Source organism: Abramis brama (assembly GCF_963993115.1).
Source record: "Abramis brama genome assembly, chromosome: 14".
Taxonomy (NCBI): domain Eukaryota; kingdom Metazoa; phylum Chordata; class Actinopteri; order Cypriniformes; family Leuciscidae; genus Abramis; species Abramis brama.
In genome coordinates this window covers 28,883,587-28,905,800 of record NC_139976.1, presented here as the reverse complement: position 1 = coordinate 28,905,800, position 22,214 = coordinate 28,883,587, and the positions used below count along the sequence as shown (strand labels likewise).

Here is a 22,214-nt window from a genome sequence, read left to right as displayed (position 1 = left end):
GGTTGTATCTTTTGTGTTCATCATGTGAAAAGGTTTGTGAGGTGAGAACCACAAGCAACATAACTTACCAGTTTTGGAAATGTTGTTTTGAATTTATTGCACCAGTGTGTTAGACTATGTTGTAGTGTGTGTGATTTTGAGGGCTTGTGTGTCCTGTCTGAGGGCAAAGTTTGGTTTTTCAGCAAGAGTGAATGGTTTTTAGTAGAGCTTCATTTTGACCTGAAAATAGGATGTTTGGGGAATTGCGTGAGGCATTATGGATTTGTGTTTACAGTTTTGAGAATACGAGGCATAGTTTCAAGAAATGTGTTTAAGCAATCGAGAAAAACTGTAAGTATTGTCAAATACTTCAATTTAACCAATTAATTCAATCAATCAGAATACTATAGACAGAGACCAATACAATTTTACACACAGTTCATCTTTAAACTGCAAAGGTTAAACAGAATCTGCATCTGACACGGCATGTTTATTCACTGCTTAATGTTGCACAAAGGTGGCATACATGTATTTTTACAACACTTACATAATGTTGTATAATGCAAACAGCATTATAATGTATATAAATTATAAAAATTAAAAAAGATATTACAAGGTAGGGGTGGAATATTATTACAGTAATCATTATTGTAGATTATGGCTCTTATTATAGTAATAATGATTATTAATGTTGAATAATATAGTATAGATATAAACATTTTTGGGTGTGGGAAAATGGCACATCATACAGATTAGAGCGGTTTATGACAGTTTATTGCTTTTTACGAATTACAAAATCAAGACTTTACATTGCTTATCTTAGTAGCAGGGCTGGGCGGTATGACGATATATATCGTTACCAACGTATAAAATGTTTATCGTTAGAGATTTTGATATATGGTGTATATCGTGGTATGTAAATATTTAGCACTATTGACACTTTAGAGTGATGAAATGCATGAATGAGAATATAAAGAGTGGGATGTGCTTGATGTTAAAAAAAGTCATTTTTCATTAATGTTTTATGTTGTAACGCAGTCAGTAAAATGAAAAGATCTTATACTTATCATATAATTAATATTTATGTAAAAATAATCATACAAACTTTAAAAAATATAAGTTCATGATTTATGTAATGTTCTCTGTTGTTAGTGTTTTTAAGGTCAGTGTGTTATGAATGACATGTTTTCTGAATGAAAATTGTTGGCAGTGTTGTGGTGAAACGTGCTTATTTTGAGACATATGAAGTGTTTTGTTGGTGAGAATAACTGTTTGGCCAATTTTTTTTATTGGTATGAAGAGTTTTGAAAATGCAGCTTAAGTATTGACCGATGCTTGTTAGCAGTTGAAAAAACTGTAACATACATTCAGATGAAGACTCCTATAATGGTCTGGAAAAATATGTTTTATTATACATAAGAGTGAAACTCTTCACGGCAGTCGTTTTAGATCGGATTACATGGCCAGCCATTATGACTCATTTTATCTCTGTAACCCCAGTAGAAAATGGTGAATCTGAACACGTAGAAAAGTCATGGCACACCTTTTCTGCACAATTTAAAGTATAATTTATGTCTGTGAATTTAATGTAGTCAGCATTGGTCAGAAATGACAAACCTTGGATATATATGTTAGTTTCAGGGAGCCGACATTGGATGTTCCTTCTGGAAGATTCTGTAGAGAGAGAGAGAGAGGGTTGAAGTCATTAAAACTAAAATTATGACTATAAAATGATACACACTGACTTGATGTGAGAAGTTTGTTTTGAGCAGTATCTGAAAACAAACGTGGACAGAATACATTCAGGGCGAGTGTACGGTTTTCTCCAAAGTTGTAGAATTGCATAGGGGTCTATGAAAGTTTTAGCACACATCTACAGATGCAGTGAGGTAAATTATTCAAAGTCAGACGTGGCATCAATAAAAGATGCTGGCTGGGGCTACTGACTGAGTCTTAGATAAAGTGATTGGTACAGAACTTGCAGCAGCCAGGAGAAAAAAGAGAATCCATTTAAAAGAAACAAAGAAAGAATATCAAGAATAAAAATAAGACAGGCCCTGACATGGGCTCTCTCTTAGAGAACTCTATTAGAGTTCTCTTACTCTAAGCTGCATGACATTAAGACACTGAAAACATCGTAGTTAATATCAAGTTTCCACTCAGATTCTATTAAACTAGAGTAAAAATGTCTGCAGAATGATGCAACCAAATCTGATTTCAGCATCTTGAAAATCTCGAGTAACACTTTACAAATAACTTCCTGTTAATGTTAGTAAATGCATTAACATGAACAATACATTTGTTACAGCATTTAATAATCATTGTTAACATTAGTTAATAAATATACAGCTGTTCATTGGTTCATGTTAGCTCAGGTCCATTAAATAACATTAACAATACAACTTTTGATTTTGATAGTGTATTAATAATTAATAGTGTATTAAATTAATAAATGCTTCAGAAGTATTTTCATGTTAATTAATGAAGTTTACTTATGTTAAAACATTGAACCTTATTGTAAAGTATTACCAAAACATGAAATATATGCAGTGTTTTAGAGTGTCTTTTGGTACATATCAGTCTTCAAATTTCAGAGGTTAAGAGACATTTCAGAGAAAATGTATATCCGTCCTTAAACCTCACAAGAATTTTTTTTTGCAGTATGTGTGAAAACTAACCTAAAATATCATTGACATACCCTGGCCTGCTCAGGGAATGCACAGTTTTTGTACAACAAAAGGTTCTCTAGAATGAGAAATTATGGGAATATCACAGTTCTTAATTTTTCACGTCACAAAGTTTTCATGTTTTTACAATAGTGAATCACAAACTCTTGGCTATTACTATCTGTGTAGGTTCATGCCATGTAACTTACTGAAGACAGTCAGGAACAATTTAGTTTGCAAGTCTTGAATCTAAGACAAAGACACTCTCATAAAGGTGGCCCACACAGATGCAAATACACACACATACACACACTGTAACTGTGCTTGACCTTAATGGTTTAAGTGGTTTGAACTGGAGGCAAAGACAAGACAGATCAATGCAAACACTTCATGAGATTATAAAGTCCACCAGAGGCCACAACGCTCATATCCTTCACCTACAAGCTCATGGGAAGTGAAACATCTACACAGCCACAGCAACGTTTCGGTGTAAAAACAGTCAATATCTGTACTAACGGTTCGCAAACAGCTCACAAAACTAAAAATACCAAGGTGTGTAGGAGAGGAAATGTTAACAGCACACAAATATTTTGCATAAGATTCTCACTATGATAGCTGAAAAAGATCAACTGTGGCTTAGACGACACATTGTCTTATTGCAGAACTATTGCGTACAGTATGTCTATCCAGGGGCGTAATTTGCAGGGGTAAAAGTTTAGAGATTTTATACGCGCTAAGTTCCTATCCGAACTGAATGGAACAATTATCAGTTCAATATGACTGAAGCTAGGGCTGAGAGGATAAATCGATATGCATCACGATTCTCTCTCCAATAGATTCTGAGCTTCGTTTTCAACAGCAGATAGCACTGTAGGCTAATTTGTAACCACACGCTCAAATGCTCACGAAGAAGAGCGATTGTGCATTCGGCTGTGATGTATGTACTTGAACAATGGTTTTATGATGTGAAATTAATGTGTAAACAGCCCACTGCAAATACCCTTGTAATTTACTTCAACCTTTTCAAACTTTATGAAAGTTGTTTTATTAAAGATTATTTTAAGCAGTGTGTGTAAGGAATTGGAAGCAAGCAGAGTACGGCTGTTTCTAAAACACACAGTGTTATCTATTGTTAAAAACTAAGCTCAGAATCGATTGGAGAGAGAATTGCGATGCATACTGAAAATCTCAAAATCGATCCAGAAGCCCTGGTTTATTTAATTGTGCATTAATGGTGCGCAAATCTCACTGCATTTTCTGCCGACACCATTCTTCACAGATTTCACATTTTTGGTTCATTTTGGATTGGATAAGATGAATGTAATAACTTGTGGTTCAGTAAGTGCATCTGATTAATTAAGTAGCAGCTGTTAAATAATTAAGTAACAGTAATCAGTGTTTTTGATCAACTAAAAATCACATCAATTCTAACAACACTGAATTTGTTGTCCACATTGGCATAAGAATGTACAAATCATTCCATTCCAATATATATATATATATATATATATATATATATATATAAAGAAAACATAATCCCAACGTTATCTGTAACACAAATATTATGTGAAATTTAACTGGGCCAACAACTAGCCCCTGAGGAACACCATACTGTCATATTTGATAAAGTTACATGTTTTACATGCAACAAATTCCACAAAAGTGGTAATACAAGGGAAGACCTTCAGATGTAAAATTAAGAACCCCTGCATTTAGCGACGCACTGACAGAGTGAATGAGATGAATATGGGTTGGTACCTGAGGGTTATCCATGTACCACACCAAGCTTCCCTCCAGCGTGTCCAGAATGAAGTAACGTCGTAAAAACTTGCCGCTGTTCTCCATTTCCTCGATGTCTAGAAAGCCACAGATCCGATTCTGACGATCTACGTACGGCATTTCTGAGACTAAGCATTACCCTGGAACACAAATAAAATGATTCTGATTATAAAGGAGATGAGAATATGTGAAGGGTAGAGAAAGGGGTGGAGGATGGTAATTAAAATAAATTTGGCATCTTCATGTGTAAGCGGCTGGCATTTCCTATGATGTCATCCGTGGTCATGCTCCATGGAAGTGACACCTATTTCATTTCAGACCTCTGTGCTGATGAAAACCCTGTCAGACGAAGCTGTATGAATACAAATGACTTGATTGTGACATTACCCAAGCTGAGAAGCAATGCATCCACACTTAAATGGTGTAATTTCCCATTTACCTGCAGCCTCTCTAAATGTCAGCAATAAGGTAACTGAATAATGCAGAAGTTATGTCCATCAGGGTATATATTTAAAATGTGAGACCAGTGAAGTATTGGCAAACGTCAGTCCTTTTTATAAGTCCCTTTGATGTGTTATACGGATATTTAAATGAACATAACTTCAGTGTTTAACAGACAGGGCTCAATGTGGGGGGATGGCACCCCCCTTGTTGAGAAAAAAATAAGACAAAAAGCATAACCTCTGTAAAACCACCATCCCTCTTTACCATCCCCATTAGATTAACAGTGTAAAACTTACCATAACAAATTATAAATTATAACAATTGGCCAAGCAGAACTCACAATTGTAATGAGCTGCACACAAAGCTCTTTCAGTTCTTCTTGTCACGATCCACACACAGGAAACAAGGGAGAAGATCCAATTGCAGCAAGTATTTATTAGGGAAATCCGTATCAGTGGTCAAGTCTAGGCATGGGTCAAAATCCGATAAGGCAATCCAAAACAAGACACAAACAAGAACAGGCAGGAAACAGAACACAGAAGTGGCGTGATAAATACAAGGACTCCGTGACACATACTAAAACAGACAGGGTTATATACACAGGGAAATGACAATGCTAATGGGGAATTGGCTGAGTGCAATGATTAGTGACAAGGGACAGCTGAGTGCAATGAAGAAACAAGGATCGTGGGGAATGTAGTTCAGAATGTGACAGACACCGTGGGGAAGGAGGACATCTAGTGGTGACCCAGGGAACTCAAACCAGACACTGTGACATAACCCCCCCTCTACGGAGCGGCTACCAGACGCTCCAAGACATGACAGACAAAACAAGAGCCCAGGCGGGAGGTGGACTGGTGGAGGATCAGGGGGAGGGATGGGGGGCCAGGTCCATGGAGGGAAACGGGGACAGGGAGTGACAATTCATCTGGCGGCCAGGGCGGAGACGACAGTCCATCGGGCGGCCAGGGCGAAGCAGACTTTCCCTCGAGTGGCCAGGGCGGAGCAGGTCTTGCAGGCGGCCAGGGCTGAAACGACAGTCCATCGGACGGCCAGGGCGGAGACTCTCCCTCGGGCGGCCAGGGCGGAGACAACCCCTCGGGCGGCCAGGGCGGAGACGACCCCTCGGGCGGCCACGGCACAGGAACAGACACCGGCTCAGGAACAGGAACAGACACCGGCTCAGGAACTGGCACCACCGGCTCAGGAACTGGAACAGACACCACCGGCTCAGGAACAGACACCACCGGCTCGGCGGCGGCCATCTTGTCTGAAGACACAGGTTCGGCGGCGGTCATCTTCTCTGAAGACACAGGCTCGGCAGACGTGATGTGAACAGGCTCGGCGGCGGCCATCTTGTCTGAAGACACAGGCTCGGCAGACGTGACGTGAGCAGTCTCGGCGGCGGCCATCTTGTCCGAAGACACAGGCTCGGCAGGCGTGAGGTGAACAGGCTCGGCGGCGGCCATCTTGTCCGAAGACACAGGCTCGGCAGACGTGACGTGAACAGTCTCTGTGGCGGCCATCTTGTCCGAAGACACAGGCTCAGGAACAGTCTCTGGCTGGGCAGACGTAATGTGAACAGTCTCTGGCTGGGCGGAACTCAAGTGCTTCCTCCAAGCGTGCAGAACCGCCAATGCGTAAAACCCAAAGACAGCTCTCCTGGCCGAGGCAGGACTGATAGTGGGCTGCTCGGGCACTGCCTCCGGGACGACAGCGGACTGCTCTGGCACGGCCTCCGAGACGACATGCTTCCTCCATGCATGCAGAACTGCCAATGCGTGGAACAGGAAGACAGCTCTCTTGGCCGTGGCAGGACTGATGGTGGGCTGCTCCAGGACGACCTCCGGGACGACAGCGGGCTGCTCGGGCACTGCCTCCGGGACGACAGCGGGCTGCTCGGTCACTGCCTCCGGGACAACAGCGTGCTGCACGGGGACGGCCTCTGGGATGATAGCGGGCTGCACAGGTACGACCCCTGGGGTGAGATCAGTCTCCGGACTGGCAGACTTGCGTCTCCTACCCCCTCTCCGTCTACGATGGCGAGACGGTGGCTCCGACCCGTCCCTCACCAGCCCAGAGTCGAAAGGGGGCCATGGTGGATAGTGGTGTTGGATTCCCTCTCGACCAACCACTCCTCTGTGACCTCCCCAGGTCCCACGAAAAATGACCAGACGGGTTCCCTCAAAACGCTCTCTCCTCTCCCGCTCGGTGGCTGGGGCAGAGAAGTTGGCGAACATACCGCTGGACCTTTGTGTGTGACGGAGTCCTTCTGTCACGATCCACACACAGGAAACAAGGGAGAAGATCCAATTGCAGCAAGTATTTATTAGGGAAATCCGTATCAGTGGTCAAGTCCAGGCATGGGTCAAAATCCGATAAGGCAATCCAAAACAAGACACAGAACAGGCAGGAAACAGAACACAGAAGTGGCGTGATAAATACAAGGACTCCGTGACACATACTAAAACAGACAGGGTTATATACACAGGGAAATGACAATGCTAATGGGGAATTGGCTGAGTGCAATGATTAGTGACAAGGGACAGCTGAGTGCAATGAAGAAACAAGGATCGTGGGGAATGTAGTTCAGAATGTGACAGACACCGTGGGGAAGGAGGACATCTAGTGGTGACCCAGGGAACTCAAACCAGACACTGTGACACTTCTGACATGAAAAACAAGTGGATTTGGAACTTTCGCATTGTCGTGTACAGTGTAGGCAATCCCAAGCTGAAAGACTGTAACGCTAATAGTTTGAAATACTGTAAGCACAAGCCGCCGGCCTCTAATAGCTCAAAAGCAGCATTGAGATTTTGACGGAGATTCTGTTTCATTTAATTTACTGTAGAATAGAAAGGATGTGTGCTAAACATATGACTGTGAGGGACTGAGAGACAGAAGAAGAACAACATGAAGAAGAAGAACAAGAACAAGAAGAAAATCAGTACATCACAATAGGATTCCAAGAAGAAGAAGAAAAAGAACAACATGAACAAGAATTCAGTACAAGCACAATACAAATTACAGTCTATGCGAAGTGATGTGTTACAGGAGAACAATCTGAGAAAGCACTTCAAAGTCCAAGCACTCAAACTTCAACACAATTTCCTCCAGACTCCGATTCTTGCTGACATAAATTGAAAAGCCTAACAAGCTATCATGGTCAGATAATGTTTCTAGCAAGAGAAAGCTCTCAGCCTCTTTCTACGTAGCATGGATCCTCAAAAAAATAAGTCGAAGAAGAAGAAATCGTCCACTGGCTCAAACCTATGAAAGATTTCATGTTAAATGCAGTAGAGGAAATTGTGATAAAGTCAGAAACAATATCATTCGCATCTATTAAGAAAATACTGATTTCTGACTCTAACACAATGAAAAAGAAGTAAAATACTGACACTCATAGACTAACAAAAGGTGTCACTACCAGTGAATGAATCCACTGCTGCAATATAAGAAAGCTGTGTCTATGTAAGAATTTTGGATGGCACATTAACTATTGATTTCATGAGAACACCACTTGTTTCAAAGGCTCCTTTGAGGTATGTCAGCCAAGCACAGTGATTTACTCATACATCAAATGGCAAGAGAAATGAAAATGATTTTGTGGATTCAGGCAGGAGAATGATGCTTTTCTCCATGGCTAACTCAAATGCTTGATGAGAATTTCATGGCCGAAGTGTGCTTTCTGTGTGACAGCTTTCATCACTCGAACGGCCTTAATCTGGGATTGCAGTGAAGGGATAAAACGGTCAGTGATATTTTAGCAATACTCAACGGATTTAAACTTAAGATATGCTTGTTTTTGTTGTTGTTTTTTGGAACACTGCAAAAATGCTACACTTTTTCAACACTGCATGACTTCATAAACAACTTGTCAGAACAAGTTAAGATACTATGAAACTTTGCTGCAAAGGTTTTACGACTTCAAAAACATGTAATTCAATTTACCAAGTACTAGTGATGCAGTGAGTTTGTTCACATAACTGGATGAAGGCTCCTTACAATTAGAACTGACAGACATCCAAACATCACCCGATCTGAAGCAGGGGCTTAGTCTGGGGATCACCAATGTTGGCAAATTATATTCATTCTGACTATGTTTTGTGAAACTAACATGTAAGTCAAGCTTCTCAAATATTTGAAGTTTTTTACTGTTAAGAAACACACTATTAAACTGTAAGTGAAGTAGCACCAGATTTATTCCAGTAGTTTGCCTTATTTTATTGTTATGTTAACTTCTGCATTATTTACAGCTTCTTATTTATTTGATGTAGATTTGATTTAACATAATTGTTCATATACATATTTCTATTTGTTCAATCTATCGAAGTATTTGAACTAAATATTGCTCCTCAATAAAAGAGACACTGAAGCCTGTTCTAAATGTTGACTTCTAAAACGTGGCAAATCCCTGCAATATGTACCAATCCTAACTCAGGCTCATTGGAAAAACGTGTCTCTACCTACATTTTTGCAAAACTCCAAAAATGTACCATTACATAGAATTTGCTGTAGTTTCCACCTGAAATTAACATTAGAGGCAGTAAAACGCCAACAAATGTGTTTCCTTTTCGCAACACATAAACAAAACAAAGTAAAATAGTCCAGGCCTGGTCCTCTCTTGCCCTTCACTGTCGTCGATCCTCCTTTTATGCTTCCATAGCTCCTCCGTTCTCTCACGGCTCTCAGCCTCACCCTGCTTAACACACTTCAGTTAACTGAACTATTAGAATACCTGTCTTGCATTAAGAACTAGTTAAACAAAAACTACTTACAAGTTACAGCTAAATACAAAAAAGACTGAAACCTTAATCATTGCTCCAGACCAAAAACTACCTCAAATCAAACAACACCTCTGTTCCTTGGGCTCATCCGTCCAGTTAAGCCTTAGAAACCTTGGTGTTTTGTTCGACCAATCGATGTCTCTGGATCGTCATTCTAGACAGTTGGTCAGAAACTGTTTTTATCATTTGAGAAATATTTCTAAATTGAGAACATTGTTGTCCAAAGCTGACATGGAGATGATTATCCATGCCTTTATTTCTTCTCGTTTAGATTATTGTAATTCTCTTTTTACTTGTTTCAACAAATCTTCTCTGAGTCGTCTCCAAATGGTGCAAAAGCCAGGCTTTTTACAGGAACCAACCGAAGGACACACATTACACCGGTTTTATCCACACTCCATTGGCTTCCATTCAAACATAGAATTGATTATGAAATTTTAGTTTTGACTTTTAGAGCACTACATGGACACTACATCAATTAATATGATTAGCCTTTGGCTTGACTACATCAAACAGCTGATAATGTTTCGCTAATGTTACACAAACCATGTTCCCGTTTGCCATCCCAATCTGCCTTCTAAAAATCAGCATAGAAATGCTTTGAACATCATAGAATGTCAGTGGAGAAAGAAATATTGCATCGTAACATCGTAATATACATATATTCAACCGCTATATTGTTAAATGTATCCGATTTTTCATATCAACAGAAAAATATAACCTGGCTTCTCTTGAGACTCTCCTGCTTCACAGCATAGTTAATGAAATGCTAAAGCCCGCCCGCTCGTTGACGTGATTGGTCACAAGGTCGATTGTGCCGTCAGAAACACCAGCGATTTCAAACCCGTTTTTTGAGACTATCTTTGGTTAGATAAAACTGGAGTTTTAAGGAGAAAATACTCAGCAATGGTGTTGACTTATGAATTTGCACATGGTTTGTCTTAAAACATATTGAAAACACCACATAGATATATAAACAACATTAAATACTTATTTTCACCACAGGGGGTCTTTAATACTTAAGCAATAGGCTGACACACAAGCAAGAGTGCCATTTTCCCGAATATCAAAACAATTGCAAATGTGGTTTTATATAACAGTTTAATAATCAAGAAGTAAATATTAAGTGACTTACATTTTAGACTATTTTAGTTAAAAAGAATATTGTCTGTTTTTGCTCTATTTCACAAAATAGTTCCAAACAAATCCACAGTAGAGACATTGCGCATCTCCTAGCAACAGTGATGCTTGATTTCTAAATTAATCCGTGTTTTTGAATGAATAGTTCCAATGATTGACTCAACAGCTCATAAAGACAGCCACTTGCTTTGTCCCTGAATAAATCAGCCATTTTGAACAAATTGTTTGGCCGCCTCTGGTTTTCATCCCATGTTTTATTTTGTTAACAATATAGATTGTTCAAGGTTATGGTTAGAGTGGGAGGTATGTCATTTCTCAAACACGATTAACCTTTTAGCTTCACTCCCCAGACATTTAACTTCCGAACTGCCAACATACGTGTAACAATGTAATAAAATGTTGATGTATATTTGTTTCGGATGAATCTGATCATGCTGTTTATCACCCCTCAATGGACATTTCACTTTGAAACTACTGCAAAACATGCAAAAAGCAATGTAATATCATTTATCAAAAATGTAGCGACGGGCACAGATTTTCCATGTTCCTGGGTTGGCCAATACCCTTATCCTTCTCTCCAAAGAAATTTCCTGTCACTTTCTACTGTATCTGGGAGGGATAAGCAGTGTGCACAACAACTAGCCTATATATTATCATAAAAGACTACTCAGCATGTTGTCTGAACAACTACTGTAGTGGAGCAGTCATAGATAGATAGCCCTGTATATTTAGGCTGTGATTGTCGGGCATTACAAAATATTTTGCATTTAGTGTGGAGAGACAAATGACCTGTCACTGAAACTTGTCAGGTTGCTGCTTATACACAGTTTACGGAGTAGAGTCAGAAATGACATGCCGTGTACTCCTCTTTGAGCAGTTGGGAGCCACTCTGGCATGATAAACATGTTGTCACGAGTGGAGTGGCTGGATAAATGTAGCTCACGAAGACGAAGAGTACCACGAAATGGTCTTTAATTCAATAATCCACAGGACATGGGGTAAAAACACAGGGAAGACATCCAATTTACAGAAGAGACAGGACCAAGAACTGAAAAAAAAAGGGAGTACTTATACAGGAACTATATGAGGGAACTAATGAGATAATTACAGGACAGGTGAACATGATGAATAATTAGACATAGAGAAAACTGGGTCACACAAGCAAAAAACAAAATGAAACTAACACATGTGAGGAAGGTGGAGATTTGAAAGACACTGCGTTTAAAGAGGAAGAGAGAGTGCGAGGCAGTTTAACCCAGGTACAGTGTGTACACATGTGGATAACATGTACAGTACATAACAGCTTCTAGTCTTTTGCCATGGCTGATGGGAGTATCTTTATCATGCCGATTTTACCCAAAGCAGGCCCCCAGTTTTTTACACTGTTAGGCTAAATGCCACATTATTTCATAGAGTAGTGAAAGCAAATAGCAATAACAGTATGTTCTGAAGAACATTTTAACAATCATTTCACAGAACTAGCAGACTATAAAATAAAAAATCTTATTGATTTACACAAAGTGGAACCCAAATCGTATCTAGAGATCTAGCATTCACCAAAAAAATATATCCCACAAATATATCGCTGGCCAAAAATATAGTTTACATTTTGAAATGCTATAAGCAGTTGAGATTTACTATAAATCACTGAGTGTGAGTATACTGTATACAGATAAAATTGGATATGCTTTTATATCCAACTTTACATACAGAGCTGTAGGATAAAATAGTTTACATTTTGCGAAGATATTAAAGACATTTTTAAGACATTTTATTACGTGTAACAATGTAATAAAATGTTGATTTGTTTCAGATAAATCTGATTATGCTGTTTATTACCCCTCAATGGACATTTCACTTTGAAACTACTGCAAAACATACAAAAAGCAATGTAAGCAATGTAATCTCCCACAGCCAATAACCTTCTCTCCTCCTTCTCTCCACTAACCGAGGAAGAAGTATCTAAACTTATCCTCTCTAGTCATCCTACTACAAGCCATCTCCCCCACACTTCTTCCAGCACTCACACACATCATCAACTCATCCCTCCATACTGCCATTTTCCCTACTGCATTCAAGCAGGCTCGGGTAACTCCACTGCTTAAAAAAACAACTTTAAACTTGGCTTTTTCAACCAAGTAACATCCTTCTTGTCTCTGAACAGGGTCAGCTCCCTCCTACTTTCAGGGTCAGCTACTCCTACTTTGTGGGCTTTCGTGGCGTAGTCTTACAGTGGTTCCGTTCTTATCTGACCAACAGATGTTTTAATGTTCGTATCGGTCATCAGTCCTCCACTAGTGTACCTCTAAACTGTGGAGTCCCACAGGGATCAATCCTCGGGCCGGTATTGTTTACCCTGTGCATGTTACCTCTGGCTTCCATTTGTAATAAATATGGAGTATCCTTTCATCTATACGCTGATGATACTCAGATCTATTTTCCTTTAAAACATAACGATAATGGTTTACAACTCCTGTTGGCCTGTTTAAAAAAAAAAGCTTTGGCTTTCAAGTAATTTTCTAAATTTAAACTTAAATAAAACTGTGTGCTTGATGTTGACCGTGTTTCTCTTGCCCCATATGAAACTCAATGCGCTACAAATCTGGGCTTTCTGTTTGATCGCAACCTAAAATTTGATAAACAGATCAGTACTACTGTTGTAAAATCATGCTTTTTTCATCTTCGCCAACTCTCTAAAGTGAAACCTTTTTAACCCAGAGTAACTTCCAAACAGTGATTTATGTTTTCGTAACAACTCGTCTAGACTATTGTAATTCACTTCATATTGGTGTCTCTCAGTCTTCCCTCTCCCGTCTACAGCTAGTGCAAAACGCAGCAGCTAGACTCCTCACTGGGACCCGAAATTATGAGTCGATCACCCCTATTTTATCCACACTGCACTGGCTACCTGTCAAATTTAGAATTGATTTAAATTTTTTATTTTTTGTTTATAAAGCCCTCAACAAATTGGCCCCTCAGTACCTGACCGATCTACTCTGTCCGTGCACTACTTCTAGAACTCTGAGATCTAGTGATCACTGTCTACTCATTGTGCCTAAATCTAGACTTAAAAAACGAGGCGATTGCGCTTTTGCGACTGCAGGCCCAAAACTTTGGAACAGTCTACATCTCTACATTAGATTAGCTCCCTCTGTTTCCACCTTCAGATCTTCTTTAAAGACTTCTTTATTTTCTTTGGCTTTTCATACTCCTTGATTTACGTACGATTATTGTTTTGTGTTTCTTTATCGGTTGTTTTATTTTTATTTATTTTTTCTGTTCTGAACAGCACTTTGGTCAGCCTTGGTTGTTTTTAAATGTGCTTTATAAATAAATATTGTATTATATTGTATATTAGCTAGAATGATATATTTTTGTTCACAGCACATATACAAACTGGTCATAGTAAGGTACACGTATAAACTAACAGAAGGAAATGCAAACTGGATCTAGATGAAACTGCAGTGAAGTGTGCTAATGCAGTGTGTATGTGGCATCAAGCAACCAGCTGCAATACAGAATCATTTTAAACCCATCCTCTACATGTGCCGATTTATGGTAATACGATGTATCGTTTGTTTTCACCCGACTGAACATGTTCAATCAGCATTTGTTGGTCTCTGTTGGGGCAGTGTGAACTTAATGACAGTTATTTTTCATAAAATTCTAAATCCAACGGCCAACTTGTTTGTAGGCGTCTTGTAGGCCCAATTCAAAACAGTATACCGTGATAAAGCTTCAGCAAGGGGAGTTATGTGCAACAAACTTCCGTTTTCTGTACAACAACTTGCATTTCTTCTGTACAACAACTTGCATTTCTTCTGGTTCAGGTCTTTTGTATGTGCTTCGTTAAATATAGAGCCGTTTTACTCTAGATACCTTCAAAAGAACAAGCAAAGATGAGCATAACCGATGTCCATCGCATATGCAGATTGATTTCTACGTTTTTTTCTTCTTATCACTAACATTTAGATATTTGAACTGAATAAAACGCAAACAATAAGATGATTACCTTAAAAATCTATAGATATCATCACCGTCATTTTGTACTGCCGTTAAAACTTTCTCCGACACGCGGATGCAATGAGATCTGTTTTCCTGTTTGCTCATGTGACGTTCGGCATAAAGTGATATGAAAATGTAATACCATCACATGCCAACCATCTAGCGTTGGAAGAACATGCCTGTGGCAACATTTCAGCAAATTACATTTATTCTTGCAATGAGCAACATAGTGAAATGTCCAGTGAGTACTGCTAAAAGTGTTTTTGATTTTATTTAAAAACAGATAAATGTGAATGTTTTAATATGTTGGTTATCACAGCAATTCGTAAATTTAATATATGGTCATTGGTTCTAAAAGTTTAATCGCATATAGGCTCTATCGCGTTTGGAAATACCACCTATATTAAACCATAATCTAATAGTGCACAAAAAAGTGAGATAAAAATGCATTTGATGAAGCAACCTTGCCATTTTATTATAAAAGTTGTTGTTGTTTTACTGCCACTAGTGTTCATTACAGCTGGAAACTGCAGTGAATTCGAAGTTTTTTGAGTTTTGCAAAAATGTAGGCCTCTGTTGATAATTTTAATAACAAAAAGCACCATGTTTTTTGGACATTTATGGTAATGCCATGTTTTGGACATGATATGACTATACCATGTTTTTGTACAAATAACAATGATAATACAAAAGCTTTTGGACATGGTACAGTTATTCAATTAAAATGACTACCATGTTTTTGGATATGAACCACAAAAGGTGTTTTTCAACATGCAGGTAGCATCGAAGTACCATGTTTTATGGATTTGTACAATGGTTATACCATGTTTTATGGACATGTACCATAGTACAACTAGAGTTCCTTCGAACGAGTACCATAGAAATACCAGATTTTTTATATGTTCTCACCGAGGCTGCAATTATTTGATCGTAAATATAGTAAAACAGCAATATTTTTACAATTTAAAATAAACTGTTTTCTATTTTAAAATGTAAGTTATTGCTGTGAAGGCAAAGCTGAATTTTCGGCAGCCATTACAGTCTTCAGTGTCACATGATCCTTCGGAAATCATTTGATGAATCACCTTGAAAAGCTTCAAAAGAACAGCATTTATTTTGCTTTTGTAACATAATTGTCTTTACTGTCACTTTTGATCAATTTAATGCATCCTTGCTGAATAAAAGTATAAATTTCTTTCAAAAAAAATAAAAAAATAAAAATCTTACTGCCCCCGAACATTTGAACAGAAGTGTAGCCTACTATAACTGTAATATGGTACCAAAGTACTTTTTTGGACAAATTCTATTTGCTTCATGTGCAAAACTGTTTGGATATACATTAGCAAAACAATAGACAGTTTTCAGTTTAGCACTGCATTTTGGAGGAACTTTGATATATTTGATACCCTTGACATACTTGCTTGACAGGTTTGACATACTTGAGTGAAATACCTTGAGCATAACATCACACGAGAACCCATTAATCCTGTTTCAGCTGGTATGTTGCAATCATATAGTTAAAACTTCCATAGTTGGAAAATGAACAAATCTTTATATAAATGTCATATTCTCTGTAATAGTAAACAGTTGTTTTAATTGAAACTGATTGTTTTCAGAAAACAATAGGTGCAGGGAGATGCACTTGACTGGGGGGGTAGAGCTTTAAAGAGTGTGTATTCAACACATTGATTCCTAACTCAGAGCCCATGAGCGTCTGTATGGAAACAGAAAACATTGGGATAGCTGCCAATGGTTGCACCAAAATATGGAACTTATATATGGAAATATGGAATATACTCTAATACTATATAATAAGAAAGTATGCACAGTTGTATGTTTATGGAAAAGAGCAGCAGGTAAAATGTTCAGAATATCTGCTTACAAGTTTAACATGTCATGAGGGTTAGTGAATAATGACAGAATTTTCTACAATTTCTTTCAAACCTGAAAGCTTAAAAACAAAAGAAAAGCATATAATGAAGCTCTGCAATATGTGAGTCCAAGCTACTTCACATTGCAGCAATGACACATTTGTGACAAATAAGGAGGACAATGCCAAGAGGAAAAAAAAAAGGAATATCATGGAACATGTTTAAAACAGCATATTACCATGGTACTTTTTGATTACTAAAAGAACAGGGATGGCAACAGTGATGGCATGGTTTGAAAGCAGTATGCAAATGCAATTTAAGAAAAAAAAAAATGCTATGTTGGGTTAAGTATTCATTTTCTCCATAGGTGAATTTATTTTAACAATAATTGTGAGTTACGTGGTAGTTAATCAATGGTGTATGCTTTTGTTGAAGTCATCAGCCTGCATTATTTCAACTTATTTTATAAATAATCTTATTTAACATTATTTGAGGGAACAACCATTTGTCATTATCAAGTACACTCATTCAATCCCATAATGCACCTCAATAAATATACAACTTGGCTGAATCCGAAATCGCCCCTTAAACCCTCATTCACTATTCTCTACGTTAGTCCACTAATACTGTTCACTTGAAGGAACTAAATAAATAAAAAAAACCTGAAGGAACTAAATAAAAAACGAGTGAGCGAATTCGGACAGCCGTTGAGCGAAAATCGGTTGTAGGCCTATGCTCGTTGTTGCAGTGAATTGTGGGATTGAATAAGTGCACTCAATAACGTCGGACTAACCACTACTGAGGCTGTCCCCTCAAATAACGCCCTATTTGAGGGTACAGGGGGCCATTTTGGATTCAGCCCTGGAGTACACTCGACAGCCTTTAGACTAGACCCATGGCACTCTGAGCGCCATGCACAGCGAATGAATTCTAGCGACACTCAGTGTCCGAAATTTGTTTTCATTCACTCATTTGTAGACTATATTAGTGGAGTAAATTATGTAGGGAATGGTGAATGAGGAGGGTATAGGGGGATTTCGGATACAGCCAAGCAAATTACACCAAAAACACACTTTCTAGCTCCAGCTCACTCCCATGAAGCACTGTAATTGATATTCAATATTTTGAATCTCAATATTTCTATAATCTTTCCATATTTGTATGCATATTTTGCAATAAATCTAAAATATATTGTTTCAATATAAACATCTTTAAATCAACAGTTTGTATTTGTCAGTTTTTATTTTATTTGCAATGCTTCACGTGACTGTAGTTCTTTCCTTCATCAAAGCCGTTGTAGACATTAATGTACCTTAGTCTTTTGTCCGATATTCAAATAATTTTTCAAATCAAAGTTTGCAATATTGTGATTCACCTCATAGCTGGCTTGGTTCATGGCTTATAAAATAACAAAGATTTTTAAAAATCCCAATGGGAAAAATTAATGAGAAAAATACTTGCCAGAACCAAGGGCATTGTTGAACTACCAGTCATATATCATAATCGTGCATTTCAGTACCAGTAACATGGCAATCCCAAATGATACTATTAGTCACTGAATCACTGTACCATGGTTGATCAAAGACCAGGTAGCGTTCCCTTTATGACACTCGCGCTTGTGCGTTCCATTCATAACTATAATGTCCAAAAATGCTGTCTAGTTATGCAGTGCGCTAGGTTTTGAAAGACATCCAGCCAGTAACTGTTACACACACACACACACACACACACACACACAGTAGTAGCCTACAGCCATAAGGCATGAATGCTCAGACATAATTTATCTACCGTTTTGAAGAAAAAAAAAAGGTTTTACATGTAAATGACATTACATGTTCCGTTCGTTAAATAATATTTAACCTGCTGTCTGAAATACAAGCGACAGGTTTTGAATTTAAAGTGAGCTAGTGAACTGCCAAAGTCAATGTGTAACTACTGATTTAGAACACACGTTCAAAACACGTTCAAATTTTTATATTCTAAAATATATCTCGTTAGGATGTAAGAGGATAACTTACACACTTATAAGCAGCTGTGAAACTCCTGTGCAGCAGTTGTTCGGTCTGCCTTCTGCTGGACTTTCAGCCCATCTCCCACAAACTTCCGACGGTCTGCCTATCCCGCAACTTACGGGTGGAGAGCGGAATTGCAAATCCTACTATGACCAAGGTTTAGCTCATGAATGTCAATTAGTTAATGCTGACGTCGCTAGGTAACCTTCCTACACCGTCAAATCATGTTTCTTTATTAATAATCATGAGCCAAGCCTTCGACTGCAGTTGGATTCGACTTACTAACGCCCACGTTCCTATGTCTTCATTCGGCCAATCAATTAGGCTTATGTCAGATAAAACATTAATATTCATGAGCCGAACCTTCACCATAGTAGGATTCACAAATTCGCTAACGAAGGCGGAAAAGGCCCCTTCTTTTCCGGATATAGAGAAAAGGACTATGGGAATTGTAGTAATACATAGAATGCCTGCTGTGTTGGTTACTTGTAGCCTATTACAGTTTTTCTCGATTGCTTAAACACATTTCTTGAAACTATGCCTCGTATTCTCAAAACGTATTCTCGTAAGTCTCACCCAGTTCCCCAAACATCCTATTTTCAGGTCAAAATGAAGCTCTACACTCAAAACAATTCACTCTTGCTGAAAAGCCAAATTTTGCCCTCAGACAGGACACACAGACAGGACACACAAGACCTCACAAACACACACACTACAACATAGTCATACACACTGGTGCAATAAATTCAAAACAACATTTCCAAAGCTGGTAAGTTATGTTGCTTGTGGTTTAATGCATTTCTTTTTATTACAGTAGTATAGGGTAACAGTAACAGCTACGGTACATGTATGTGTTGCAACAGCACAGAATGCAGCACTCAAAAGTTACAGTAGAGAGCAGTCTGAAGTACATCTACTGTACCTGTTTTTCTCCATGAAGGTTCTTATGATCGAGGCGATGGTGAAGCGACTCAAGTTTGGCTGTACTCGTTGCCCAGCCTCCCTCATAGTCATACCATGGACAAAGACATGGGCAACTAGAGTGGCACTGCTTGTCTCTTTGGCCTTCCCCTTCACCTTCCTCATCCTCCCCCTTCACCTCTTCCTCTTCCTCCTCCTCCACCTCTTCCTCCTCCTCTTCCTCCTCCTTCACCTCTTCCTCCACTCCCTACTGCTCTTCCTCCTCCTCCACCTCTTCCTCCTCCTCTTCCTCCACGCTCTACTGCTCTTCCTCTTCCTCCTCCTCCTCCTCCACTCCAGTGTCCTCAACCTCTTTCTTCATGTCTTTCTGGATCCATTGTTCATTGTTCAAAAAAACCCACTGAACTGACTCTGGCCCTTTTATCTGTCTTTTGAAGGTTCTGATTGGTGTGTGTTCAATTTTGACTCTTAGTGTTTCCACTTGGGTAATTGTGTGCTAACTGAGCTGAAGCTGTGCTGACTTGTGTGAACAATATTGAATGCTATGCTTTATACATGACAACATGGTCTAAGCAATGAGAAATGAAGGGATTTGTGTGTAGAGTTTTGCAGTGACAGTTCAACAGATCTGACTTATGTGTCAAAACAGGGGAGTTAGTGTTTAAAGTTTAGGGAAATGGGTGTGTTTTTTTGAAAAATGGCGTTATGGTATTGACATTTTAGTTCAAAAGCCTGGTTATAGTGTTTAAGCAATCGAGAAAAACTTTAATCCTGAAACAGATTTATTGCTGTTAGGCATAATAATTATTTTATTTCAACAGAATGTTGATTTCTATTTCAAATAAATGCTGTTCATTGAACTTTCTATTCAAGTAAGAATACTGATAAACAATGTATCACGGTTTCAACAAAAATATTATGGAGCAAAAACTTTTGTCAACATTGATGATAATAATAAGAAAGAACCATTAGCTATTAATAAAAGAGAACCAGTAATAACTGAAAATAACTGACAAATTAGCAAATTAGAATGATTTATGAAGGATTGTGTAAAAACATAAAATAAAATAAAATAAAATAAAATAAAATTAAAGAACACTTTGTTAGCATTTTGGGGCATCTTAAGTGTGTTTTAATGCTTGATTCATGCATGCCTTCTGATGCCATAGGTGACTTAAGAAACTGAAGAAGGAAATATGTGCTGCATTGCACAGTTATAACTGTGGGAAATCCCCATTGTATTGTTCAGATAAGGGAAGGTTATTAGAGGTTATAGTGACCTGCATTCAGATGTATTGACACACACACGCACACACACACACACACACACACACACACACACACACACACACACACACACACACACACACACACACACACACACACACACACACACACACACACACACACACACACACAGTCTTAATATTCTCTAAACTGTTAGCTCAATCGTCACAACTGTTTGCTTGAACATCAGAACTGTATTATTCAACCAAAACATTTAATCCATGCTTCAAAACCTAGTTAATGTGTCAGTAAATTGGCCAGTGCCCCCAAAATAAAAAGTGTTTTTGTCATCATGTAAGCCGCACTGGTCAAAATGTTTAGATGTACATTCTTACATATCTTCCTATTGCTCTTCCACTACAAGCAACTGTGAATTTTCAGTTTACATGTAACACATTTCTTCAAAAATAAACTGATGTTGCTGTTTAGGGTTGTGACGTTCCTCCATGTGCAAACTCCATATACAGTAGCTGTATGCTTCCAAACATGATTGGTTGATTGCAAGATTGTGATTCTTATTTCATTACAAACATTACATGTCAAAGGTATTTATGGAATAAGTCCAACAGATTTTGATAATTGAATGGATCATTTTGCAATACTCTAACTACAGTCTGCACTACCAACAGTCACCTGAGCTAAACAGTTCACATCACCTGCAAAACTCATTCCAAGCAACACAACTCTTAACACATGGCTCAAAACAGGCTCAGTGCAGCCAAACACTATGCACAACCCTCACTGATAACACACATGTCACTCAGAACACACTGAGAGTAAAAACACTAGCATCAAACACCAATACAGAAAATACAAACTTTGAACAATTTCAGTGACTTCATACAAAGTCATATTTTCTTCAAAGAAAAGAGTGACATTCTTTCACATGATTTATTTACATTTTTAGAACATAACAATTCTTTAAGGTAAATGAAAATTAGCAGTTTGCTTCAATAGTCTGTAGTAATTTATGGAATTACAGTAATGAGAAAAAAAAGGTAGAAACTAAAAGTACATACTGTAATTCGAACAAATACAGTTTTTCTCAATCGATTTGGTACATTTCTCCAAACTCAGGTAACAGCTCTCAAAACAGTTAACACAGCAAACTAAACACACTCTTATGTTGGCGAAACAGTTAAGTATTCACTGCATAATGAAACACAGCATTTTATTCTAGTAATGCGTTTATTACAGTTTTTTTCAATTGTTTACACGCAATTTTGAAAACCGGGTTCTTTTTTTCAAAATATAATCACAATTATCCAAACACCACACTCAATTTGCATAATTCCTAGATTGTTTGCAAAATGACACACTTCA

General features: G+C 38.3%; 1 protein-coding gene across 4 annotated transcripts in view; it reads right to left on the bottom strand.

The window, feature by feature from the left end:
* Positions 1–18,819, bottom strand: part of plekha1b (pleckstrin homology domain containing, family A (phosphoinositide binding specific) member 1b) — a 44,284-nt gene extending 25,465 nt beyond the window's left edge. For all 4 annotated transcript variants that reach the window (XM_084134854.1, XM_084134855.1, XM_084134856.1 and 1 more), the window contains exons 1-3: positions 18,690–18,819; positions 4,404–4,564; positions 1,597–1,653 (exon numbers count right to left, since the gene is read on the bottom strand). In XM_084134854.1, the coding sequence (XP_083990980.1) occupies positions 1,597–1,653; positions 4,404–4,544 (198 nt within the window). In that variant the 5' untranslated portion in view covers positions 4,545–4,564; positions 18,690–18,819. The remainder of the gene's footprint in view (positions 1–1,596; positions 1,654–4,403; positions 4,565–18,689) is intronic.
* Positions 18,820–22,214: the final 3,395 nt, after the last annotated feature.